Source organism: Diceros bicornis, chromosome 1 (genome assembly GCF_020826845.1).
Source record: "Diceros bicornis minor isolate mBicDic1 chromosome 1, mDicBic1.mat.cur, whole genome shotgun sequence".
Taxonomy (NCBI): domain Eukaryota; kingdom Metazoa; phylum Chordata; class Mammalia; order Perissodactyla; family Rhinocerotidae; genus Diceros; species Diceros bicornis.
The window spans coordinates 67,091,963-67,118,031 of NC_080740.1; the positions used below are offsets into that span (position 1 = coordinate 67,091,963).

Consider the following 26,069-nt stretch of genomic DNA (forward strand, 5'->3'; position numbering starts at 1 on the left):
TATCAGCCAAGGTAATCCAGCATCTGCTCTGGGAGGTGGCCACTCTTACTATCCCATCCTCACAGGAGGAAACCAGGGCACAGAGGAGGAGGATTGGGGACTTGCCCCAGGAGATGCGATATGGAGTGACGTGAGGATTTAAACAGGGTGGGCTGACCCACAGCCTTCACTCTCATGCACTACACAGGTTCTACCTTAGTCGTTCCCTCAGGTCAAAGTGGCTGCTTATCTCTCTCCTAGAGTGTGTCCTGCCCAGAACTCTTGGACCAGCATTATACCGTGGATATGATGGAGGCTGAGCACTCCTTCCAGCATCCCGTCACCAAGACTGCCACACGGCGCATCGTCCATGCAGGCGCACAGCCCAGTCCCGATGACCCCAGTGCTGGGCACCACTCCTTGGCGCTGTGCCCTGAGTTGGCACCCTACTCAGCCATCCTGGCCTCTATTGCAGACAGCAAACTGAACAGCGTTCGCCAGCGGCCCATCGCCTTTGACAATGCCACCCACTATTACCTCTATAACCGCCTCATGGATTTCCTCACCAGCCGCGAAATTGTCAACCGGCAGATCCACGACATTGTGCAGAGCTGCCAGCCTGGTGAGGTGGTCATCCGCGACACCCTCTACCGCCTCGGGGTTGCTCAGATCAAGACGGAGACAGAGGAGGAGGGTGAGGAAGAGGAGGTGGCTGCAGCGGCAGAATAAGCCAGGCTTTGTACAGGGACTGCACCGTCTCTCTCAAGCCATAATGGGGCCCTCACCCGAGGCATATCCATCCAGGGGACCAGCGGGAGAGTTCACCTGTGGGGAGGGCCTCTGATGCTGGGACTGACCAAAGAGCTTCCATTTCCTGAGCACAGTGGGGCCCCGGGGCCTTGGTTCTTAGCCTTCTGGGGGTCGGGAGAGGCACCAGGACACTCCTTACTAGCCCTGGGAGAGCACTTGGTGGGCATGTGTGTTCAACAGAGGGGAAGGGAGGCTGAGGGAAGGCTGGCAGCAGGTGGCTTCCATGAGGCCTGCTGCGGGTCATGGTGGAGGTCCTTGGGTGCGTCTGGCGTTAGGTGGGCTGCTGAGGTATCCCTTCCCACCCCTGGAGAACGCTGTTTCCAGCCCCTGCAGCTACATGAGTTCTTTAGTCTGTTGCCTTTGACTCGGGCTCCTCGTTAGCTCTAGGGGTCCCTTCGGGGTCTCGATTCTCCCAGAGGAGGAATGTATTTTCCTCCTGCTCTTCCTGCACCCAAATCCGGGGGATGCTGAGGAGGGAGGAAGTTGGCCACAGCTGTCTTGCAGGACTATCCTCTCTGCCCCAAGCTTTGAGGAAGAGGATCCCTTCCTCCTTTCCCTGGCCACTGCTGCTGCACCCTATATCCTCTCTGGGCCCTGGACCCTCACCACAGAGGGGATGTGGCCCGTGGGCATGACAACCTGGCGGCAGTAGGAAAAACTCCCTTCTGTGAAGGGGAAGCAGACTGGGCTGTAAGGAAACAGCGGGACTGGCTTGAGTGCCTGAGGTTTGCTTAGGGCACGGGAATTGGCCGTGTGTTATTTAATTTATTGAGAGGAGTGGAGTAGGTTGTTTTTTCCCCTCCCTCTTCCCCTGACAAGAATAAAGTTTATTAAATTATCTGGTTTTGGTGAAGCAAGCGTCGGTTCCATGCTCAGTGTGTGGGGCAGAGTGTGATTGAGCCCCAGAGGCGCTGAGCTGGTCACTCGACACAAGGGAGGACTGGAAGGAGGCCCCAGGGGTCCGCGGGCCCTCAGGTGGCACAAAGAACCAGAGGCCGGCTGTGTTAACACTGTTAGTTTAATGTTGACCGAGACGTCCCGCAGCGTGACGGTTAGTGATGAGGAGTCAACTTGGGGAAGTATGTGCTGCTTGCTTGGTGTGGCCCTGCCTTCCAGCTCAGAGTGGTGGGAGACTGGGCAGAACACTCCGAACTTTAGCTGCCACTTGGCTCATTATAGCAGTACGAGATCCAGGGCAGGGTGGGGCTGTGGAGAGAAGAGGGCTAGAGGGCACAGACTAGACGGTGAGATTCTTACAAAGGAGCCACTCTTCTCTGAGGGAGCTGAGCCAAACGCAGCCTCTGACCATCTGTCCGTTCTTGCTGCTCCACTCGGTGAGAGAGGGTCCCTTACTCTGCCAAGGCCTAAGGAACCTTGTTTCCTTAATGTTAGGGAAGCTCCAAGGGACTGTCCATTTCCATTGAGACACGAGGGGAGTGGGCAAGGGGGGTCCTGAAAGTGGGAACGAAGTTAAGAGAGTGAGATGGAGGTTCTCCCAGTTGGCATAGCGAACGTGAGACCAATAGCATTGAGAACAGTGGGCGAGGGGGCCTCAGCCCCAGCCCCTGACTGGCAGTGATGGCCCAGCCCTGGAAGCGGGGTCCTCTCTGACCTCCCGTGGATCCCATGTTCCTGAGTTTCAAAGCTGGACCAGGCTGTTGAGTGAATTGATCAAGGGCAGAGTCTGTATGTTCTCCCCATGGTGCCCCATCCACGGAGGAGTTGAAGCTTAGAGGAGGGGAGAGCAGGGCTTCCCTGTTGTCACCTCTTCAGCAGAACTGGTAGTTGTTGGGCTGCAGCAGAGGCTGGGCAATGTCCCCCTGCTCACAGCAGGCAAGGTGCTCACTGGAGCTCTCTTCCTCCGGCTCGCTGCTGCTGCTGCTACTGCTACCACCGCTGCTGCTGCTGCTGCTGGGCAGGTTGGTGTAGTCCTGAGAGCGGGGGAGAGGCCAGGGGGTGGTCAGGCCCAGCCCACCTGCTTTAGCCGGCCACCCGCCCTGAGCCTGGCCCCACTCACCTGCTCTCTCCTGTCCACTTGGGCCTGCTCCTGAAGGAAGGAGCAGATCTGCTGGAAGGTGGGTCTGCGGGTGGGCTCCAGGGCCCAGCAGGCCTGCATGATGCTGTATCTGAGAGAGGACAGAATTGCCTCTGGGTCTGGAGATCATTACATATACACACGCTACAGTCCTGCCCAGCAGAGATCCCAAAACCTAGTCAGAATGAGCTTAGCACAAGATTTGGTGTGCATTATCTCATGTGATCTTCCCAGTAACCTTTGGAGAAAGGTATTTTCATTGTGCCTGTTTTGACAACTGAGGGGAGAAGCAGCTCAGAGATGCTGTCTTGCCCAAGCTCTTAGAACTCAGAAGGGGCACTCTTGTTGCCTGCAGGTGGGTTTGAGAGGAGGGCTGAGAGGAGAGTAGCTGGTTGGCTGTAGCAAGAGACTAAAGTGGCAGGAGGGCTGCAGGGGCTGAGGGGCTGGTCAGCCGGCTGGGTGGATCCATCTCGGCAGTGAGCGCCTGAGTGGGAACAGGGAGCGGCTGTGTCGAGAGAGTGGCTGGGGAGAGAGGCAGTGGGTGAATTCACGGCCGGCTGGCCCTGGAGAGGCTGTGGTAAGGGCAGAGAGCCAGTGAGTAGCTCATGGTGGGCCGGCGGTAGTGAGGTGGTTGAGAGGCTGCACTGGCTGGCGGCTACACTGATTGAAAGGCTGGCGGACACCACAGATCACCAGGACAGAAGGAATGAGAGGAGCCTTCTTTCAGGTCATAACAACAGTCTGAGTTAAAAATCCATCATCTGAGTTACAACCAGCCCCAGTTAAGAGCTCTTTTCTCTGAGATTATTCTCCATGCTACCTGGGAAACCAGTGGGAACCCTGAACTCATAGAAGGGGCTTGTTTAGTCTACTGTGGAGGAGATGAAGCCTGGCCCTGGAACGTTGTGGACAAAGACTAGGGCCACAGCGCTGTTCCAGCTCCTTCAACCAAAGCCTGGGGTGTCCTCCTTCCTCCTCGGGCCCTTCACTTACATGTTCTTTGGGGCGAACGCAGGCTGGGCCATTTGGTATCCATCCTTCACCAGTTTATAGAACTTGCTGTTCACCAGGATGCCAGGGTAGGGGTTCAGCCCTGCAAAGGCCAGGATCATGTAAGAGACCATGCTCAGTGCTCACTTCACCTTCCCCCATACCCAGACACACGGTGGTGAGGCTGGGTGCAGAGGGTCCCACCTGGACCATGATAAGAGAACAGCAGCTCCTCCTAACGAGCGCTTACTGTGTACTGGGCGCTGCAAAAGGCTTAGGCTTCTAGGAAGTTGAGAGCCTTCACCCAGGACTCATCACACAGAGAATTCCATCATGGGCTTTGGAATAAGTGGTTAGAGGAGTGCATTGAAAGGCTTAGCTCGAGTCCCTGTGCCTAGGACTCCAGAAATGGGAGCTGCGTCTTGAAGGCTATGCACATCTCAGACAAGGGGAAAGAGTATCTTAAAAGGCAGCAACTGCACAAGCAGGCAGATGAAGGAACAGCCCCAAAGGAGTGCCTTTCGGCGTGGAAGGTCTGCCAGCCCACGCAGGAGCTGCGATGCTAGGTTTTAAGATGCCTTGCTCATCCCTTCACTCCCACCAGCCCTTGCTCTGCCCTGGGCACCAATCATCCTTGACTAGCATCTTCCACTGTGGGTAGCCAAACACGAGTCAGCCCTAGGCTGAGCCTGCACGGGGCCAGCGGCTCACCGAGTGAGAAGATCTCCCAGAGGAGGATGCCGTAGGACCAGACGTCGCTCTGAACAGTGTAGACGCAGTCAAAGATGCTCTCCGGAGCCATCCACTTCACGGGCAGGCGGGCCTGGCACGGCAGACCCCAGTCACCTTGGACCCTGGCTCACCGCCCCCTCCCCAGCCTGGCCCACCTCTCCCAGCACTCACATTGCCCTTGACGATGTAGTTGGAGTCATTCATGATGTCCCTAGCCAGCCCAAAGTCCCCAATCTTGGCCACACGCCCACTGGTCAGCAGCACATTTCGGGCCGCCACGTCCCGGTGGATGCACTGAGGGAGGCAAAGCAGAGTTAGTCTCGGCCTCTTCCCTACCTGGGCCGAGGTGCAGGAGGAGCAGCCAGGGCCCCAGAAGGCCTGGGGTCCTCATTGAGGGAGTGGGCGTCAGTTTTGGTCCTGTACCCTGACTCCTGTCCCTACCTTCTACCAGGACCCAGATCTGAGAAAATTCAATGTGGACAGACAATTCAGTGTTCAGAAACCACCATCACTGGCCCCCTGGCCCTGAGCAGAGGAGCGACTTCGAGCCAGGCGGTCAGCCCGGGGCCCAGAAGACAAGAACCCTGGAGCTATGAGAGTCTCTGGCCCACGTGGGTTACTACTACTAATAGCAACTGCCACCTTCAAGGCCCTATGGGCCAGGCCCTTCCCTAAGCATCTGCACACACTGGAACCATGTTTGCTCTCAAACAATCCTGGGGTTGTGCCCATTTTTATAGGTGTAGAAACTGAGGCTCAGAGAATTTCAATAGTTGCTCAAAGTCACATGGCAAGTGGCAGACCCAGCAATCAAACTCTGGACTCCCCAGTCCATGCTGTAAGGAGGATGGTCACAGCTCCCACAGCCTGGGCCCTTCCTCCTGGGCTGAGTGTACTGTGCACGTCATCTCACGTCCTCACAGCTCTGAGAAAGGTTCTGTTATCCCCATGACTCTCTGTGTTTCGTGAGGGGACACAACGGTCGTCTCGTTCACACTGATGACTAAAAATGAAGCAATAAAGCCTGTTCTTGGAAATGGTTTCCTCGCAGCCTGCTGCACACCAGGGGAACGGGTGATGGGGCTTGTGCCCTCTTGGAGGAACTCTAAGGCACAGCTTTCTCCCACTCACTCCTGAAGCCCTTTGAGGCACAAGCCTGGAGGCTGGGGGGCCACTGCCCACTGGCTCTCTGGCAGTCCGGCTCCTCCCTTGCCCCTTCACATGCCCCCCCATTCCTCCCTCTCATCCTCACTCGTCTAGCCTCATGGGGGTTCAGCTGCCCCCCCGCCTCCCTGGTGACTACGTGGGGGAACCCAGTTCCGGACTCACGTTCTTAGAAGCAAGGAAGGCCATGCCCTGGGCCACCTGGCTCGAGAAGTGGAGCAGGTCCTGCAGCTCCAGCGGCCACCCGTCTTCCTTGTCCAGCTCTGGCACAGGGAGAGGCATCAGGGCAGCCCTTCATACCCCTGCCCCTCCCTGCCCAGCCCCCAGAAGCCCCTCCCCCCTCTCCCATGCTGGTACCTCCTCACCTTGCTCAGAGAAGGAGTCGTTTGAAGAAGAAGTGGAGACAGGCCTCATCTCCACATAGGTGTCCACACCCTGGCTGGAGAAGCCACTGTCCCTACAGAGGAGAGAAGGCTGAGGACTAGTCAGTCCCCATCACGGCACTGCCGAGCTCAGACCTCGACCTCCGGCCACCCCATGGCCTCTCCCAGCCACTCAGCAGGGAAGAGCAGGAACCAGAAAGAGAACCTAGTGTTTTATTTATGGTCTGACCATGGCAAAACCATCTCTTCCCTTGTTCTAGAAACTATACTTCTATTAATGTAGCCTGGGATCCCGTTGGCAGGATTGGTTCACATGCCATTTGCCCTTGAACTCGCCCCACTTCATGAATCCTTTTTCCATCTGCAGATGTGAGGATGGAAGCTAATACTTTACTTTGGTTTTCATTTTGATTTGATCTGGCCTGAGTCTCTAGCCTGCGGAGGCCCACTGTGAGCTGCTTTCTCGGGAGTCAGAGAATCGAAAGAGGAAGCGGATCCTGCCAGCCCCCATGTTCAAGGACACTGGATAGAGTGAAATGCTGTCCTTCCCCTTTTGCCTCCCCAGGCTTGGGAGCTGGCAGTGGCTAGGATAGGGGCCCAGTGTACACCCTTCTTGTTCTGATCCTGTCCCGGCCCCCAGTGGCCTGGCTCCGAGACCACACAAGCCCCAAGACTGAGACTTCCAGGAGAGCAGTGTGGCTCAGGTGAGTACTGGACCAGGAGTCGAGAGAGCAGACTTCTAGCCCACCCTCCGCCTCTGCCCCTGACTCATGTGTGACACGAAACTGCCCACTTCCTTTCTCTGGTTCCCCATGTGGCTCTGTCCATCTGCCTGGGTGGCTTCCAGGAATCACAGCATTACAGAAAAACAGAGTGGGAAAGACCCTGAGAGGTTCAACCCCGTGATGGCTCGCCTGGGGAAACTGAGGCACAAGTGAACCAGGAACCTGGCCACAGTCATGCTGTTTTGCCCCTTCTCACCCAACAATCACCAGATTCTGTACCCACTTCTCTGTGGCAATGTGGGGACCTGACATTGTCTACTTCTAAGCAGAATGGGTTCTCTGCAGCCCCGGCTAGCACGTGCTATGGGAGAAACAGGGCGATTACCCCCAGACCTGCCCATCTCTGGGTCGGGCCCCAGAGCGGATCTTGGTTGCTCTTTCACATAGGTGAAAGTGAGGATTTCATTAACTCCTGTCTCCACCAGACTGTGAGCTGCCCATCTTTGCCTCAATACTCCCAGAACATAGCAGGTGCTCAAATATTTGTTGGAAGATGGGAACAATAGTAGAAAAACGAGTTGCCTGTATAATCTGGGATCTCTATTGCCCCTGGCGCCTATGGGAATGTGAGGGTCACCCAACCACTCAACCCTGAGCTGGCTTTGGGTACAGACCTGGGCCCCCACCTCCCAGTCCTGGCCTCCTTCCTGTCCTTTGCCAGGGCACTACCTGTGGACGTATTTCTTCTCCAGGTGGATGTTCTTGTAGCCGGTGCCTGCCTGAAGGTCCTGGCCCGGACTCAGGCTTGGTCCCAGCATGGCCTCAGCCTTTCTTCGCAGAAAGTTGAGCAGGTCGCCATAGCAACAGTACTCAGTGATGACCAGGACAGGGCCTAGAGTAGTGAAGAGAGTGGGGTGAGCGCACCCCTTAACTATCCCCATGTGAATAGGAACATGGGGTGGGGCAGAGGTACCCTGGACTGGAATCAGAAGGCCCAAGTTCTAATCCTGACTGTGAGCAGCTTTCTCTGCTTTCATTGCCTCAGTGACCCCATCTGTCTAAGACAAAGGAATTTCAAAAAAATCGTAGCCAAAGCATTCTTTCTACAAAGGAAATCTATGGCAGTTCCATATAGGTCAAAGCTGCTATAGAAGAGGATGGGGCAGGCTTGGAGTCCCAACAGGCCTGGGGCACCTCTGTGGACCCTGCGGTGTGTCCAAGCACCTTTGGGTGGGGGCTTCTTAAAAGGTAGATTTGGGGGCTTCACTCCAGACCCACAGAGTCAGACTCCCTGCAGCAGGGCCCAGGGATCTGCACTCTTATCTCCTTCTCCGGGTGACCCCGATGTGCGCCGAGGTCTGAGAGCCACTGACAGAGCTCACAGAACTGTCCATCATCCATAAGCAGCTTCTGACCAGTGCAGGAGTCTGGCCTCGGAATTTAAGGGATGCTGAGACAGGGATCCTCCTTCTCTCGGAGGAGATGGGCAGTGGAAGAGGGAGTGAGGTGGTCCTGGGCCCTCAGATGCCCAAGAGGCCCCAGGACCATGGACCCCCATGCTTGCAGGGCCCCTCACCTCCATGGGTGCAGGCTCCCAGAAGGTTGACTATGTTCTCGTGCTGGCCCAGGTGACTCATGATCTTCAGTTCTGACATGAGGGCCTCCTTCTCGTCAGCGTGAGCCGTGGCTACGAGATGGGGCCACAGGACACGCAGAGCCACACAGACAGACAGGAGACACCCAGGGGAGCAAGCAGGGGGTACCCAGAGCCCCAAAACCATTCAAGGCCAAAAGAGGGAGAGGAGAAATGTGTACACACAGATGGGAGTTAGGGAGAGAGAGAGGAGAGATGGACATTCACTGAGCTGGCCTCGGGGGCAAGAAGCCAAACTGTGGCCAGACCATGGCCCAGGGTGGCCTCTGTGCACCCCAGCCTCTTTGGGGCTCAGTCAGAAGCCCCTCCACACCCAGGAATCCAGGAGTCTTTGCCCCCAATCCCAGGTTCTGTTCTCTAGGCTCTGACAGGCCGAAAATGTGAGAGATGCCTCTTGTGACGACAGGGCAGGCCCTCCTCTAGCATACACCACTTCCCACCTGCTCCCCCCAATTCCCCAAGCCCCTCGCCTCACTCACACTTCAGCATCTTCACAGCCACCTTCAGGACAGCATCTTCCTTGCCCAGACCAAAGGCCGTGGCCTCTACCACCTTCCCAAAGGCGCCAGCTCCGAGGGTCTTACCTGCCGCACATGCAGGATCCTTAGGGCCCTGGGTGCCAAAGGGCCCTTTCTCTAAGGGCCCACAGCTCCCTGCAGCCCATGAGGCCCCGTGACGGGCGGGCATGGCGGGTGCTGAGACCCTGTCTCACCAAACTGCAAGTTGTTTCGGGGGAACTCCCACTTCTCGTTGTAGGGCAGCTGGGTGGGGTCGATGAAGGTGTAGCTGTTGCCCTCATAGCTCTCGATGATCTTCCAGCGCACCTGGTACTTGGGCTTCTGCAGAGGAAGGGGGAGGAAGCGTGTGTCAGCCAGGCACCGGGCTGTTGGATCTCATCCCTGCCCCTGAGGGCTGGTGGGGGGCAGTCCTGTGGCACTTGCGGGAGGAGGCAGAGACATGGCAAGAGGGGCCATGTCACCTCATGCCCATGGCACCGAGAGCCCAGTCCCTGCCTGCTTGGCCTCACCGTGTGACCTTCCCTTCTCCAAGCCTCAGTTTCCCTACCTGTGTGTGGAAAGACTTGGACAGGATCACCTCTGAGGGCCTTGACAGCTCTGATAATTTGGTAATTCCTGAGCCATGAGGGAGGGTGGAACTTGAGATCCATCCATCCATCCATCCTTTCATCCAAATAGTGTTTGTTTTTATTTTTAATTGTGGTAAGATACACATAACATAAAATTTACCCTCTCAACCATTTTTGAGTATACAGTTCACTAGTGTTAAGTATATTCACGTTGTGCAACCAACCTCCAGAACTCTTTTCATCTTGCAAAACTGAAACTCCATGCTCATTAGGCCACGTCCCCATTCCCACCTCCCTCCAGGCCCTGGCCACCATCATTCCCCTTATCTCATAAATTTGACTGCTCTAGGTACCTCATGTAAGTGGAATCATGCAGTATTTGTCCTTCCGTGACTGGCTTATTTCACTTAGCATAATGTCCTCGAGGTTCATCCACGTTGTAGCACGGGTCAGAATTCCTTTCTTTTTTAAGGCTGTGTAATAGTCCCTTCCAAATATTTCACTGAGCACCTATGTATTCCAGGCACCGTTGGTTCAGAGCCGAACAAGACAAATTCCCTGTCCCGATGGAGTTAGCATTCTAGTGGCTACGACAGGCATTCACCTCAAATAAATATATATGTAGGAAATTCCTAAACTGTGCTGTGAAGAAACACAGGATAATGGGATAGAGAGTAAGGGGTACAGTTGAAGACAAGTCAGGGAAGGCCTCTAAGGAGGTGAGAAGGAGCCAGCCACGTGACCCTTGGAGGAAGCACTTTGCAGGCGCAGCGAGCAGATGCAGAGGCCTAGAGGTGGGACACATCCTGGTAAGTTTGAGCGACTAGAAGGTGCCCACCCGTGCAGCTTGAGGGGAGCAGGGAACTTCCAGAGACAGGAAGGTCTTGAGGGATGCAATAAGTGAGTGGATTCCCTTCCAACTGCAACCAGAGTCCTTGAGGGCTTGCTGCAGGTGAGGGACACGTCTGACTTTATGTTGTGACACTAGAGGGGGAGGCCCTGCCCACAGAGAGTGAGAGTCTGGAGGATCTGAGTCCTTCTTGGGCTTTACACGCTGTTACCGACCAGCCGGCCAGAGGGGAGCCAGATCTGGGAGGAGGAACAGCTGCCTTTCTTTCCTGCTCAGGGTGGCAGCTGCATGGGGGCATCATGCCAGGGGGTGCCCATGAGAAGTGCTGATGGAAGATGGAGTTTAGGTGAAAAGTGGAAGCTGGGCTGGGGTGGTGGACCACACCGAGGCCTTGGGTCAGCAGTCCTGCTCTCTTTCCGGTCAGCCCTTGGGGAGGGGGACCAGCTGGGCTGTGCTTAGCAGCTGGGTTCCTTCATGGGGCACCCAGCTTGGAGGAGCTGAAGGGTATGTGAGTGGGTGTTGAGGAGGAGGGTGGCCTATGGCTGCAAGTCTCTCCAGGTTAAGAGAAAAGGCTCTAGATAGCCACAGGGAAGAACTTCCAGATGGTAGTTTGGGAGAAAAGATTGCGGTTAGACATAAGGAAGAACTTCTGGGTTCTGATTCTGGAGGGGAGATTACAGGTAAACTTGAGAACACTCATGTTCTGGCTTGGGAGGAGAGTCTGAAATGGCACAGAGGAGGAACTTTCTGAGTCTTGGAGGATTCAAACCCTGTGTGTGGGTGCCTTTTCAACTCAAAACACGGAGCCTGAGCCAGGGGGGGATTCCTTGACCTCCCCTGGCCACTTCCATCTCTAGGAGCCTCTGCGGCCAAGCTGTTTTTCCTCCTTGTCACTTCTCCTTCCTCTGGCCCCTGCAGCTGGGCCTGAGTCAGCCCCCTCCCCACCCCTGTCCCCAGCCAGGCAGGGGATATGGGGGAAAGGGAGGGGGCTCAAAGGAGGAAGAGGTCATTTGGCTGGAATCTGGGATCTCTGAATCCCGGCACCTGGAGGAGGAAGCAGCTCTCTCTCTCCCGCCCACCTCAGGCATCCCCACCCCTCCTCCAGGAAGGTGGCCCAGCTCTGCTGGTTCACCACCCGAGCCAGCGGCCTCTGCCACGCCTGGAAAGGGCTCCGTGTGGCTCCTGGGGGTTCCTACCCAGAGGAGCCTCTCCTCTGAAGAAGCACCCCTACAGGAGGTGGGGATGGACTGCCCCGGCCCGATTTCCTAATAATGGTGGTAGTCATTGTAAATAGAGCAGTGAGCGCTTCTTGAGCACTTCCTGTGCTCAGGGCGCTGGGCTGCATACTCCATGTGCATCGTCTCCTTTATTCCTGGGAACAGGCCCAGGCCCCAGGCTCATTCCCAACTTTCCCTTGATGACAGGGCGGGCAGGGAGACGTCAAAATCCCGCAACCCACCTCACCTAGGCCTCCTGGTTCTGGGCGGGTGGATGTTCCCTGTCTCAGGAAGGTAGAGACCGCAACAATTCCCACTGGAAACCTTGGGGACCCTCTTGTCCATCCCCAATACACCCCCAGACCCCAGAGCTCGGTTATGACGCCCAGAATCCCAGCCTCTCCAGTGGCCTCCCCGTCCCCTTCACTCCTCCCAGCCTCATCCTGTCCTCCCCGTGGCCCTCCTTCTTCCAGCCTGCTGACTTCTGCCCTTTTCTCTTCCCCCTCAGCCCCCCTTGTGGTCTCTCTGGGGACCAGAAAGGTGATGATTCAGCCCTGAGGCAGAAAAAACCCTTCCCCCAGATGAAGCCACCCCTCACCCCAGGCCTGGGCAGTGAGCGTGGGCCAGGCTGAGTCCCCAGTGAAGGGACAAGCCTCAGAATCCCATAGGGCACAGCAGAAGAGAGTTGGACGGAGGGCTCTGAGGCAGGGGCATGACCATCTTGACCCCCCAAGGTCTTGTCCCATGGGATGCCCTCCTCCTGGCCTCGGATAGGCTGAGGGGGCAGCTGAGTTTCTTGGATGGGAAACAAGGTGACTGGGAGTCTATGTTCTAAAAATGGTCCCACTGAGAGACAGCAAGGGTGTCCCTAAACTGCGGCTGGCTATGGGGGCTGGGCACCGGAGGCGAGAGGGCTGGAGGGGAACTGGGCCCTTCTCTGGAATCTCTGCAGGGTGTCCTGGGTCGAGGAAGCAGCTCTGTGGGGCACTGGGAAGCAGTTTTCAGCTCCATATAAGGAAGAACTTTGCAACGGTCAGAGCTGCTCAGAGAAGGAACAGGCAGCCACAAGAGCAAGTGAGGTCCTGTCCCTGGAGGTGGGCGAGCAGGGCCCAACACCACTTTGGGTGTGTAGTCAAGGAGATGCCCAACCTCAGACATCCTCCAATCCCAAGACGCATGAGCTAACTCGGGTTCCCCAGTCAACTTCCTCCTGGGACGAGGGTGTGCAGCTTCCATTCTGAGCACTGTCTGTGCCCAGCACCCTCCTGAGTCCTCTACATGTGTTACCTCGTTGAATCTTCGAGACAGCCTGGTGGGGTGGCCACCATTATTAACTCCATTTCACAGACGGAGAAACAGAGGCTTAGAGACACCAACATTCCCAGAGTCCCGTAGCCGGAGACTGGCAGAGGCAGGATTCAGACCCAGATCCGTCCATCTCCCAACCTCCGGAGCTTAAACCAGACCATCAGTTCTTGCAACGCCAGAGGAGGAGGGCTCTTAAAGGTCACTCAGTCCCATGGTACAGGTGGGGAAACTGAGGACCAGAGAGGGCAGTGAGTCAGCCAAGGTCATGTGACAAAACAGTGTCAGAGCCGGAGCCGGATCCCCCAAGTCTTGACCTGGGGCCCTGGTTTCTTGGAGGCTGCACTCTCTTCATGCTGGGTGCTGGCGGGAGCACAAAGAGCCGGCCCCTGCGCCCCTGGGGCGCCCCCACATCACATCCACCCTGTCTCCTCCAGGTTTTCTTCTCACACTAAACGCCCTAACGCAGGTGTGGTGAAGAGAAGGCAGCAAGGGGCCCACAAGGTGGGTTTTTCACCCATAACTCACATCACTCCCTCGTTCACACTCATGGACTGCCCTGAGCCTACAGGACGGGGCGGACCCCTCAGACCCCCAACCTGCCCCCGCCTGCCTCTGAGGTGGTCGAAACCTTGTTTGTGACTCTTTTTACAAGTTCCATGAGAACTCCACTCAGTCGCCTCTGGCTAGGAGCGAAGGAGTTTACCTCAGGAGGTGATCAATGACTTTAATCTCCTGCCTACGTGTTCCTTGAGGCATACCATACCTTGGAATGCAAGGACACGTCTCATTCATCCGCCCCCATGCCCTAGTCTTTGAGACTAACCAGACCACCTAATGCTTTTTCCTTTGGCATTTCTATAGAATAGTAAAATGGCTAAAATCGTATCTAACGACCCCGCACAGACTCTTGCACTGCAGCTCTTTACTGCCCACGGGTCCTGTCCCCATGCTGAACACAAAATAAAGGTGCACGAAGGAACGAGCGGCTCGTGTCTGAAAATTCTTTCTCGACTTGCGACTCAGCGGCCCCACATCACCTCTTCTTGCAGGCACCAATACTTCCAGAACCCAGTGTGGTCTTCCCCCCGCCTGCCCCTTTGCACACATTGCTCTCTCCCCCAGAGAGACCCTTTCCCTGAGTTCCAGCTCCCCCTGCTGCACCCCCCATCCTCCAAGCCTGTCCCACCCATGCCAAACCACCTCCTCCAAGCAGGATCCCTTCCCTGCCAGCTGGAAGAGATCCCTCCACCTCTGGCCTCCCACAGCCCTCTGGCCTGGCCCTCCCAGCCTCTGATCACACTGGACATCATCTTGTGGGGGGGGGGGGCAGCTAGGCTAGGGGGCAGAGGCCGCGGGCTCTGGTGGGAGAGGCACCTGGGACCCTTAAGCAGGTTCTTCAACCTGGCTGAGCCTCAGTTTCCTTATTGTAAATTGCTGACTGCTATAGTCCTTGCCTCCGATAAAATAAGATGATTCCATTTCACATAATGGTTAAAAACACAGCTTTTTAAAAACCTCTGCCATTGACCTGCTGTAGACTAGGGCAACTGTCTGAACCTCAGCTTCCAACTCTGTAAAATGGAGTTAGTGCTGCCATCTACATGCTGTGGTTGTGGAGGGCATTAAGTGAGAAGATGTAGGTAACACGCTTCATAAAACTGCCCCCAAAATTGCTACCACTGATTGAGCACTCAAAGTGACAGGCGGCACACTAAACGTCAATGTGCAATAAAGGGCAGCTTTGATTAATAATAATATTAAATAACGAAGAGGATGATGTTGGTCAGTCCTTCCTCCACCACTGGACTGCCTGCCACTGGAGGGTGAGACAGGCCTGGCCCCGTGATGCCCTCTATGGGTGCCTGGAAGCCCCCAGCGGGGACAGGATCCCATGTTTACTCTCTCCTGGAATCCCATTCCTCTCCCCAAAGCATCTTCCACTGGGTAATCCACGCCCTCACTTTCCTGGCTATTTGGTTGGTGGCTGTTTCCTGCACTAGACCATAAACCCTATGAGGGCAGAGCCTCAGAGGCTCCGAGTTTCAGCTCCCCCAGCACCCAGCCACTCACATTGGCATACAGTGGGTGCCCACTAAAGAGCTGTTGGCTGAATGACTGACAGAATGAGTGGGTGTTCAGGGGCGAAGGGTGGATCTGCGCAGCCTGGGGGCGCTGTCCCAGGGTCGGCTCACTCGTGCCTGGCTGCCCCCACCCTGCCCAGGCTCACCTGCTTGTACTTGTACAGAAGCAGCAAGAGCAGCAGCAGCAGCAAGGCCATGATGGACACGCAGGCCACCAGCACCGGCGTGAACAGGGGCTCATCAGGGGACTGCGTGGTGGCTCCTGGAAGGGGCGGCGCAGAGCAGTGAGCAGCAAAGCGGGCCTCTGAGACCCCCGCCCCCACTGAGATCAGGCCAGGGCACTGCCTGGAACACAGTAGGTGCTCAATAAATGCTTGTTGACTGAACAGAGTGTCCTCTCGCCGGGAAGCCCCCAGAGCCTCTGAGAGCCTTCCTGCAGAGCCTCCCCCAGCCAGGAGAAGGGAGGACGGCCCGTCTTTGGACAGGAGTCACAGCCTCGGTGGCTGGAGGAGGCCCTCAGGTCACGCAGCCCCACCCCTGCCAGTGCATGGAGACTCTGCAGCAGCCCGGCCTAGCGCCCGCCATGGCTTGCCCACCCCCCCAGTGACGGGGTTCACAACCTCCACCTCTGGGCAGCTCAGACACGAAGCCCTCCTGCAGGTCAGACTGAAGCCTGCCTTCCCAATGGTCCCCTGCCACTTCCCTGAGTGTCCTTTGGAACACACAGCTCTTCCGAGGGTCTGAAAGCCGGGCTCCTGGCCCCTGGGGCCCCTCTTCCCAGATCAATAACCCTAGCTCTCTCCATGAGTTCTGAAAGACATAACCTCCATCACCTTGCCCAGATCGACAGCGTGAGTCTGAGGCCAAATCTCACCTCTGCCATTTAGAAAGTATATGACTTCAAACCTGCGACTTCCCCCCAAGCCTCAGGTTCACCATCTCCAAAGTGGGAAGGAAAATGGTACTAACCTCTCAGGGTTGTGCCAGTTCATTGAGACAATGGTGTGAAGAGCTTAGCACCATGCCTGGCGCAATGTGAGCATTCAATAAAATGTTGGCTTTGTTATTTTTGATATACAACCACCAGCAGCGAGACTGAGAGCAGCCACAGGCAGCTGTGTGTGGAGTCGGCCAGGGCAGCGGTTGCTCCAAGGCCGGCAGCTGGGGCACCTGAGGGGCCGCCTCTGAGCCAGGTGGAGGCTCCTGCTCTGTCCTCTGTGGGCCCAGAGAGCCTCACTGGGGCCTGGCACACAGTGGGTGCTGAAACCTGCTTGTCAGAGGCTCAAGGGTGCTGTGGGTCTCTGCAGCCACGAGCCTCTCAGAATCAGAGAACTAACCCCTATGGAGCCTTTGCGCAGCACAGAGAGAGGCGTCCCTTCCTCTAGACAGACACAGCCTGGGTTAGTGCCCGGGACTGGACATCAGCCCCACTCTCGGACTGTGGCCTCGAATGGATAGGACTATGTCTCTGGCAGCAAGGGAGTCTGGGAGGGATGGAGAAGGCCGTCAAGGCTGGCCCTGGGGTGGGGTGGACTGTGTTCACGTGTCGTTGCCGGTCTCCCTCACATCTAAGCTCCGTGGAGGTACTGCTCCCCCGCAGCGAGTGAGGCCCTGGCATACAGTAGATGCCAAATACATACTTGCGAATTAATGAATGTGTTAAAGTGCAGCGATATGAGCAGAGCGGCCAGATTCGGCCGTGTTTGCTTCAGGCTGCTTTTTTCTCTGGGCCTTGAATCTGCACCCCCCCCCCACCCCACCGCCTTCTCCCACTTCGGTCCCACCGGTTCTAGCCTCCCCTGTCTTGCTGCTTTAGGAGTGCTTTGGTCAGGAGGGCCTGGAGTTGGACCTAGAGAGGTAGGACTCGGTTTGGCTCCACGTTGGAACTCCGGCCCTGGCTCCCTGGGGGTGGGGCGGTTTCTTGGGGCCCCTCCCGTCCTGGCCTGGAGAAGGAAGGCCGAAGACTCACTTGCAGAGAGGGACCAGAAGGCCTGGGAGCTGTTCCCCACGCTGTTGTGGGCATTGCACTGATACGTCCTGTTGTGTTCCAAGGTCCCAATAGCCAGCAGGCTCTGGATGGTCACTTTGTGGAAGGGCTCCTGGCTCAGGACCTCTGGGTGTGAGTCCTCCAAGACCGGCACTTGGGCCTCATCACATCTGGGAAGAGCAGAGTGTGGCTCTGAGTTTTGGGGTGCCCAGTCCCTGCCCCAGCCCCTCACCCTGGGTGAGGAAGGCGAGCAGAACCCATGTACCTTTCCGTGTGGCCTCTGCACTGCAGCCACGTTACACTGGGTTGGGGGTACCCGGAGGCGACACAGAACAGGGCCTCAGAACCGTTGATAAAGGCTCCTGACACTTTGACCTCTGGGGGGTCTGAGGAGAGGAGGAGGAGCAGAAGAGGGAGGGGTCAGCACAGAGGCCCCAAGTCTCCTCACCTGACCACCTCACCCTCAGCCCGCTCGCCACCAACCCTCAACCTCTCCCAGCCTGACTTTCCAGGCAGCCCCGAGGACCCCACGTCCCCGACCCCCGCCCCATCACTCACAGCGAAGGGTGAGCTCAAAGGTCAGGGCGTCCTCGCCTCCGGCGTTCCTGGCCAGGAAGGAATAGCGGCCAGCCTCGGAGGGCTTCAGGCGAGGCAGGGAGAGGGTGGAGGCGTACCTGCGGCAGGGGAGAGGCCGTCGGGTGAGCCCCGGCCTCTGTCAGGCCCGCCCGGGACAGCGGGCTCAGACAACCACCCTACAGGGCTTTGTTTTGTTTTTGGTAAAGTGCCCAGGGCACAAAGGCCTTGGCTGAGCCAGGTACCCAGGCTGGGTGCCACTGAGACCTGGGAAAACCACCACCCCGCTTTCTTTAATTGGCTCTCTCACCTGGGAAGAAGTTTTGTTCTGCGGTTTAGTAAGGGTGATGTCTGCAAAGTGCCGACATGGGGAGGCACGTCACAGGCCCCACCGAATGTGCCTACTTCCATCACCATCCCCGGGCTCAGCAGTCGCCAGCGCCCAAGTCAACCGCCAGCCCTAAAACACCACCCCTGCCAAAAGGGACCGGGAGAGGGGTGGCAGGCAGGGTGCAGCCATGGGGTACAGAGACCAGGGTTCGAGCCCTGGTGCTGCCATTTCTCAGCTGTGTGACCTTAGACAAGTACTTCAACTCTCTGATCCTTTGCTTCCTTTTCTGTGAGGGTGACACTGTCGGTAGTTAAATCACAGACCTGGCCTGAGGATTAAAGGGATGTGTATTCAGAGTGCTTGAGCAGAGCCTGAGTCGCTGTAGGCACTCAGGTTAATGGTGCCCTTTATTACAGAGAAGGCCTGGAAACAAATGCAAACAACGAAACTTACCCTCCACTGATTCCAGTTAATTTTTTGTTTTATTCTTTTGTTAAGCTCGATTTTATAATTTGTCCCATAATGAACATGTATTGTTTAGGTAATAAATAAGTTTTTAAAAAGTAAATTACAGCCAATTATCAGCTCTTCTTTGGAAAATGTCTGCAGCCACTACCGGACTAAAACCCATGGTTCTCAGAGGGCGACCTAGTTCAGCCAGACCTCTGGCATACAGAACCTCTCTACACATGTCAGTTCTTGAGATAACTAACATTTACATCTTAAACGGAAAGAATTTAACTTTTTTGGATGACTCAAAGTCACCACTGTGGACACGCCCAACACACGAGCTAAATTGGGTGGCTGTTTGGCGCCCAGGCTCGTCTGCCCTGGATGAGTGGCCCCAGACTACTGTGTTTGAGGGGATCTCCCTGGTTCCCTTCCACAATGTCCCTGTTGCTTATGGACCCCTGAAACCTGTCCCTGGACCAGCCCTCTCCCAGGCATCTGCAGACTCCAGGTTCAGAACTTCTGCTTTAGACAAAGGGAAGCTAGAAATCCTGGCCAGAGAGGATGAGAAGGGAACTAGCAGGAGGAAGATGAGAGCAAGGGAGCATCCTTGTTGCTTCTAAAGATTGATAAGCAAGAGCCTGGGAGTCAATGAGGTCTGAGCTTAGGGAGCTAGAAAGAGAACCCCAGAGAGTGTGAGAGTTAGAAGATGTCTAAGGGGTTATCTATCCTGGGGATGGCAAACAGATCTCCCATGAGCCACTAATGATGGAAGTACTGCCTGGAGACTGTGTTGAGAAGGACTCTGAGGCTGCCTCTAGACTCTGCAGGAAAGTGGCTTGGGGATATCTGTCAGGAGTGTGGGAGGGAAATTATCTCACACATCACAAGTTTGCTGTCCTTGATCAAGATGTACTCTCTCATAGGACAGGGTAAAGAAACTGTTATTTTAACCTCTTTTATTATTAAAGAGGTACCCACGTTCCTCTCACAGAGGAAACTGTAATTTAGACAACTACCTGGTTAGGCAACTTTGCACGGAAGAGTAAAACCCTAAGGACATAGTTCATAAGGAGACAGGAAAAAAAGGTTTCTGAAATATCATGCATGTGGGATGAGCAGGATTCTGGGAGTGGAGAGATGGGAGAAGAGAGGATATAGAGTCAGACAGCACTTTACAAGAAGAGTTTTGAAACTTTATGGGAAGAGTGGCCAGTGAGAAATTCTCAGGGCTGGGTGACCACAGGCCTTTGAAGAGCTTTTGATGTATCTGTATTGGGTGATGTTAATTCTCTCTTCCCCCAAACCTGTGTATGTGGCAGATGCCCTGTGCGATCGTTATAAAGAGTGTGTCTAGGAGTGGAAATCACTGGGATTGTCTTCTGCATTTGGATTAGCCATGAAAGACGGGAATGTAGGAGACTGAGAGTTCTTGGATGACCGTGAGAATGCACACCCCCAAGAAATGGTAGAATTCTTGAGAAGGGCATTGGATTTCCCAAAGATGTAGATAGAGAGGTATGCAAATTTGATCTAAATCTCAAACACATATGACTGACATTGAGGTTCTACACAGTCAGAGAAAGTGAGACCAGAAAGGGGAAGGGACTCGCTCCAGGTCACACAGCAAGGTTGAGACGTGACCTGAGGGTCCTGACTCCTGGCTGGAGCATTCCCCATCTGGCTGTGGCGCTGTGCAGATGGGAGCTGATTGGTGGTACCTGTATGTGTCCTTGATAGTGACAAAATTGAGCTTGGGCTGGTGGTCAGAGAAGGGTCCCTGATAGGTCCAGTTAAAACCTTCTAGGCCCGGGTAGGCCTCCACTTTGACTTGGAGGTTGAGCTTCTCACCCACGGTCACCTCCTGGAGGAGGTTCTGCTCAGAGGTCAAGTTCAAGTAGGCACGCTCTGGAAAGCAGAACACACAGAGATCTGGCCTTAATGGGAAAAGCTCTTGGTTGGTTGGTTCATTTGGTCATCTACATCAACCCAGTCATTCAGCTGGACCCTCCCTGTGTTCCTACCATGTGCCAGGGGCACAGTCCCCACCCCTAACCAAGACCTGCCCTCTGACCTCTCTCTTCCAGCACCCACGACAGAAGCACAGGGCTCCAAGCTCTTCTCCTCACTGAGTCCCCAGGAGCACTTGGGCAAATTCCTATCCTCCTTGATGCCTCCACCTCCTTAGTTGCATAATGAAGAGGCTGAATATATCCGTGATGTTATACTTTTTGAAAATTTTTTTAGCAGTAAAAAAAACGTGTTGTTTTTTTCACATGCCTCCACCCATTTCCCCTTCTTCTGGTAAAAGTTCAGTCAATGCAGCTTCCACATCCAACTCCAAAGTAGGCACGTGACCCAGGCCAGCCAATCAAGGTAATCTCTTCCCTTTGGACCAGTGATTCATTTGGGATAAGCATGTGAGTCCATGAGTTCATGACACTGATTTCCAAGATTTTTGTTGGAACTCTGGGAAAAGAGAAGCACTCATTCCACTGGGGTTGCCAAGCCTGGTGCTGCTAGGGGTCCCACAAGAAAAATATAGAGCTGAGAGTTGAGAAGTCACTGATTCTTGTCCACTTCATCTGAACACCTAGTTCCAACTGTACCTGAAGCTCATATCTATGGGCTTTTTAGCTATAAGGTCAATAAAATCCTCTTTTGATTAGGCCAGTTTGAGTTGGTTTCTGTTACCTGTACCTGAAAGAGTCCTGACTGGTTTTTTCCACCTAAATCTTGCATGAATGAAAATCAAGCTGCTCTGGATGAATCTCAGGCAAAGGAGTTGTGGTAAGAATGCCCATTCACTCAGCTTCTCCAGGCCTCTCACGGAGGCCCCTGACATGCCTTTTTAAAACCCCAAGGTTTTGCAAAAAGCCCTGGACTAGATGATCTCTAAGGGCTCCTTTCCGTACTCAATTCTATTAAATCTAAAATTCCCTGTTCTGCCCTATGATATGGCTGCTCAAAAGCCTCCTATGGCTCCCCATTGCCTCCACTATCCAGACTGACATTTAAGGATCTCCTCTATTAAGTCTCCCTTTGCCCATCTAGCCTTCTCCCCTTTTTCTACACACACACACACACACACACACACACACACACACTTAACGCTCCACCCATCTGGGTCTCCTAATGTCCCCTGAACATACCACAGTCATTCCAACCTTAGACATTGTGCTCAAGCCATTTCCTCCTCCAGGATTGCCATCTTCTCCCTTTCTTCCGTTTAGATCCTTCCCATTCTTCAAGATTCAGCACCATCAGGGAGTCTCCACCCACAACTCGAGGCCACATGGAGCTCTCCTTCCTCTGGACTCTGTTGCCCTTCTAATTTAATTTAATTTTTTCCCCCAAAGCCCCAGTAGATAGTTGTATGTCATAGATGCACATCCTTCTAGTTGCTGTATGTGGGACGCGGCCTCAGCATGTCCGGAGAAGCGGTGTGTCGGTGCACGCCCGGGATCCGAACCCGGGCTGCCAGCAGCAGAGCACGCGCACTTAACCGCTAAGCCACAGGGCCGGCCCTCTGTTGCCCTTCTAGATTACACATTCATTAGGCACCACATCGACACTACTTTATGCATCTGGTTCTCCCTTCAGATAGCTGTCCTCTCCCTCCAACTAGTTTGTGAGCTTTTAGGGCAAAGCTTTTGTCTTCTTCTCTCTCTCCTCCCTAGCCATCCATCTACCTATCCACACATCCCCCCATCCAAACTCCAACCACTTTCCACCACCTCCTCCGTTACCACTCTAATCAAGCCGCCATCCCCTCTAGCTTGGGCTATTGCAGTAGCCTCCTAACTCGTCCCTGTGCTTCTATCTTTGTCTCCCTACAAAGAGCCCTCAACAAAGCACCAGAAATGCTTGTTACTTCCAAGACATATTGTGTCACTCCCTTGCTCAACCCTCCAATGGCACCCCATCTCTCTCAAGAGCAAAAGCCCAGGTCCTTACACTGTCCTACAGGGCCCTCCCTCTCTACCTCTCTGACCATCTTGTACACTCTTCCTCTCACGCTCCACCCCAGCCACACTGGCTGGCTTGCTTCTCGCATGTGGCAAGCACGGTCCTGCCTTAAGAACATTTCTTGCCCTCTGCCTGCCTCCAAGATATCTGCATGGCTTACTCCTTCACCAACTCCAAGTCTTTGCTCGAATGTCAGCTTTCCAGTGAAATCCTCCTTGATGATCACCCCATTTTAAACCACAAGCCCTATAGAACTGATTTGTTTTTCATAATTTATTTTGCTCATTACATGTCTTCTCCCAACCAGAGCACAAACTTCATGTGGGCAGGGTTTTGTCTCTGTTTCATTTGCAGCTGTATTCTCAGCCTCTGGAACAGTGTCTGGCCAGAATTGTGAAGGCACACAAACATTTATTGAGTGACTACTGTGTGCCTGCGCTAGAAAACAGACAGGATTAGAACCCATACCCGAGGGATGGTTAAATGTGCTCCTCTCCTCCTCTACCTGCCAAAGCTCCCAGCAGAGCTCACATTCAACTGCAAGTCCAGTGTATTGCTTGTGCTGTAAGGATGGTGCCTCTCATGCTTCTCCCTCCCCCTCCCCTCTGTCTCTCCTAACAATTAACACATGAGGTGAGGCCTGGCAACCAAAATGACTCAGAGCCTGTCCCCACCCTGAAGGAACTCCTCTCTGCTTCTGGATTCCCAGCCCAGTGATGGCCACCTCCTCCCACCCAGTCACTCTAGCCGGAGACCTGCAGTCCTCTGGGCTCCTCTCTCCTTCACCCCTTCATCCCAGCAGCCACCAAGTCTTGTCCATCGTCCCTCCTAAATGGTTTTGGATAACAGACTCTTCCAGGCCCCCACTATGGTCCAGTGCCCTCCACCACCTCCAGCCTGGACCACTGTATTAACTGCCTTGATGGGTCCCCAGCCTCCAGTCTCCCATCCGACCCACAGGGCATCGGGCTGAGCCTTCTCAGATTACATCTCCTCGTGCAACTTAGACAGCATTTGCTCCCTGCCAGGCCCTGTTCTAAGTACTTCATATGTATATATGCTCATTTAATTCTCACAACAAACCTACAAGGCAGTTCCTGTTAGTATCCCCATTTTGCAGATGGGGAAACGGAGGCACAGAGAGGTTATGCAACCTGCTAGTGATTGGTGGAGGCAGGTTGGAATGCCGCCTGGGAGTGTGGGCTCCTGACCACCACACAGCACCCACTCTGTGCAATCTGATCCCATTACTCTCCTCTCTAAAACCTTCAATGACTGCCCGATAGGATGCGACCCAAACTACCCATCCACTTTAAAGCTCCTTTACCATCTGGACTCTGCCTCCATCTCTGCTCCCCACAGCCACTCATCACACCAATGCACATCTCTGCTGTTGTCAACTTCTTTCTACGTCTTAAATTGTCTTTGCCTTTGGCTTTACATATGCTGTTCCCTCTGCCAAAAGTGCTGTTCCCCTTCCTTTCCCACCGCTCTGCCTGGCTAACCCACCTTCATTCTTCTTGCCCCAGTTTAGATGCCCCTGTGTCCAAGCCTGGTTTGGGGGACCCCCTCAGTGTTCCCAGGACACCCCACTCTTTCCCTATGATCACACTGCGGTGAGCATTGTCTGTTCACATGTCGATGTGACACAAGTGTCCCAGGCATGAAGGAATGAATGAATGAGTGAATAGTGAAGTCCAGTGGCTCCCTACTAGACACCAATCCCAAAACAGAACAAAATGATGCTAAACTGAAATGCAGCAATGCACTGTAGGAGCTCCACGGAGAGACAAAGGGGTTCTGGGGGAGGATCCGGGGAGGCTCCCACGGACGTGGCTCCCTAGCCAGGCCCAGGATAAAGGGATTCTAGTGAAGATGCTCTTAACAGTGTCTCCTTCTTTGCCATCAGCCCCGTCCTTCTCAATCCCGGTATGTACCTCCCTCACCGTAGGCTCCCTGCCAACCCTCCCCCACCACCCTGATACTCACCTACCACCCGGAAGACCATGGAGGTGGAGCGGACGCCTTGGGCATTGGTGGCCACACAGGAGTAGTTGCCGGCGTCTTGGAAGCCCACGTGCTCGAGGTTGAGGATCAGGACTTTTTGGTAACGGTTATCGCGGAAGTCAGATTGTTGAGAGATTGTGAGCTGTAGCCAGAAGGAAAGGAAATGTTATACTAAGGTTGTTTAGGGATTAGAAAGATCTGGGTTCAAATCCTCAGCCTTTAAGGATTATTATCTGCCTTTCCTTGGACAAGGGACTGAACTCTGAGCCTCAGTTTCTTCATCTGTAAAATGGGACTAATACTGGGCTTGTGCTCCTAGGGCTCTAGTGGGGAGTAAATGAGATTGCATGCAAAGGGCATAGGGCTGTGCCTGGCACACAGCAGGCACAGTGGGAGGGGAGGGGGTTCTTAGAAGCAGCCTAATGCCATTCCCTCCTGGAAATACTTTCTCTTCCTCCCTCTCTCCCAAAGTCTTTCTGAAATAGCCCTAATATCCCTGGGCTTCAAAGGTGGCCCGGGAACCCCTTGCGAAGTCAGAAGTGAGCTGACGTGTGGTTCTTGTCCATAGCCTGGGGAAAAGGTCATGGGTCAGTGGCATGAGCGTGAGTCCTGGCAGTGAAATCTTGGGTGAGTCCACTCCCCTCTCTGGATCGGGGCCATGCTCTCAGCCGAGAGAGCTGGCTTGTGGTGGGGCTGGGGGCTCCATCCTGCAGGGCCTGGTGTGCTGGGAGGATGGGCAGACTTCACCTTGCTGTCTCCTCAGGACTGACCTTGGTGTCTCCGTGTTGGAGGAAGACATCAAAGTTGACATCAATGTCGCTGGCTGAGCACATGATCTGCGCAGCCTCTCCTCGAATCCGCACCAGCTCTGCAGGCTTCAGTGTCAAGGTTGGGGGCCCTGAGACGACTGAGGCCAGGGGAAGGGACCCATGAACACCCAGGCTGTCGCTCTGCTTCTTGCCCTGGGCCTGGCTACTGACCAGGGCCCCCACCATGCTACCATCCCAAATCCTGGGAGGCAGCCTTGATGCCTCAATTTCCCCCCTGGCAAGTCCTATCTCCTAAATAGACCTTGAAAATCCACTTCCCTCCATCACCACCCCCTCTCCCCAGTCTCATCACCATTCTCTGCTCTGGACTCCTGCAACAGCCACCCAGGAGGCCTCCCTGCTCCCCCTCCCACTCCTCCACAACCCAGACTCCACACAGCAGCCAAAGTGAGCTCTTAAGAATGTAGAGTGGATCATGCCTCTCTCCTGGGCCAATATTTGGTGGCTTCCCGTCACTCTCAGAATACAAGTCAAAGTCCTTCCCACATCCCCAGGCCCTGTTCCTGACCCCAGACCGCCTGCCACCCTCTGCTCAGCGCACTGCAGCCACATCGGCCTTCTTTCCCCCCGCAGAGCCCTGCACTCGCCCTTCCCTCCTGGAATCCTTCTGTCCCACACTTTGAATGAGCGCCTGTTCTCGTCCTTCACATCCTTAGCTCAGACATTCCTCAGAGAGGCCTTCTCTCACCAGTTTAGCTGAACTAGCCTCACCCCCTCACACATCCAGCTTTCTCTGGCTTTGTTTCTTGTTCATCATGATTGGTATGTTATTTATTTTCTCTCTAGTCTGTCTCCCCGTAACTGCAACTCCATGAAGGCGCTAACCCCAGCAGCCAGCCTAGTGCCTGACACACGGTAAGCATTGAATTAATATTTGTGGCTGTTGCTGTTGTTGAGAGATGATCTA

At 54.8% G+C, this 26,069-nt stretch overlaps 2 protein-coding genes across 4 annotated transcripts in view; one reads left to right on the top strand and one right to left on the bottom strand.

The window, feature by feature from the left end:
- HMGXB3 (HMG-box containing 3) overlaps window positions 1-1,627 on the top strand; it is a 46,183-nt gene extending 44,556 nt beyond the window's left edge. For all 3 annotated transcript variants that reach the window (XM_058543914.1, XM_058543931.1, XM_058543923.1), the window contains one exon: window positions 241-1,627. In XM_058543914.1, coding sequence (XP_058399897.1) covers window positions 241-708 — 468 coding nt within the window. In that variant the 3' untranslated portion in view covers window positions 709-1,627. The remainder of the gene's footprint in view (window positions 1-240) is intronic.
- Window positions 1,628-1,789: 162 nt separating this feature from the next.
- Window positions 1,790-26,069, bottom strand: part of CSF1R (colony stimulating factor 1 receptor) — a 30,267-nt gene continuing 5,987 nt past the window's right edge. Inside the window, exons 4-21 of the mRNA XM_058543944.1 lie at window positions 25,103-25,239; window positions 24,315-24,474; window positions 20,078-20,264; window positions 17,561-17,676; window positions 17,268-17,388; window positions 16,985-17,172; window positions 15,162-15,277; window positions 9,185-9,311; window positions 8,952-9,056; window positions 8,395-8,505; window positions 7,548-7,710; window positions 6,076-6,167; window positions 5,876-5,973; window positions 4,718-4,840; window positions 4,526-4,637; window positions 3,818-3,917; window positions 2,807-2,915; window positions 1,790-2,720 (exon numbers count right to left, since the gene is read on the bottom strand). Of these exons, the coding sequence (XP_058399927.1) occupies window positions 2,559-2,720; window positions 2,807-2,915; window positions 3,818-3,917; window positions 4,526-4,637; window positions 4,718-4,840; window positions 5,876-5,973; window positions 6,076-6,167; window positions 7,548-7,710; window positions 8,395-8,505; window positions 8,952-9,056; window positions 9,185-9,311; window positions 15,162-15,277; window positions 16,985-17,172; window positions 17,268-17,388; window positions 17,561-17,676; window positions 20,078-20,264; window positions 24,315-24,474; window positions 25,103-25,239 (2,327 nt within the window). The 3' untranslated portion in view covers window positions 1,790-2,558. The remainder of the gene's footprint in view (window positions 2,721-2,806; window positions 2,916-3,817; window positions 3,918-4,525; window positions 4,638-4,717; window positions 4,841-5,875; window positions 5,974-6,075; window positions 6,168-7,547; window positions 7,711-8,394; window positions 8,506-8,951; window positions 9,057-9,184; window positions 9,312-15,161; window positions 15,278-16,984; window positions 17,173-17,267; window positions 17,389-17,560; window positions 17,677-20,077; window positions 20,265-24,314; window positions 24,475-25,102; window positions 25,240-26,069) is intronic.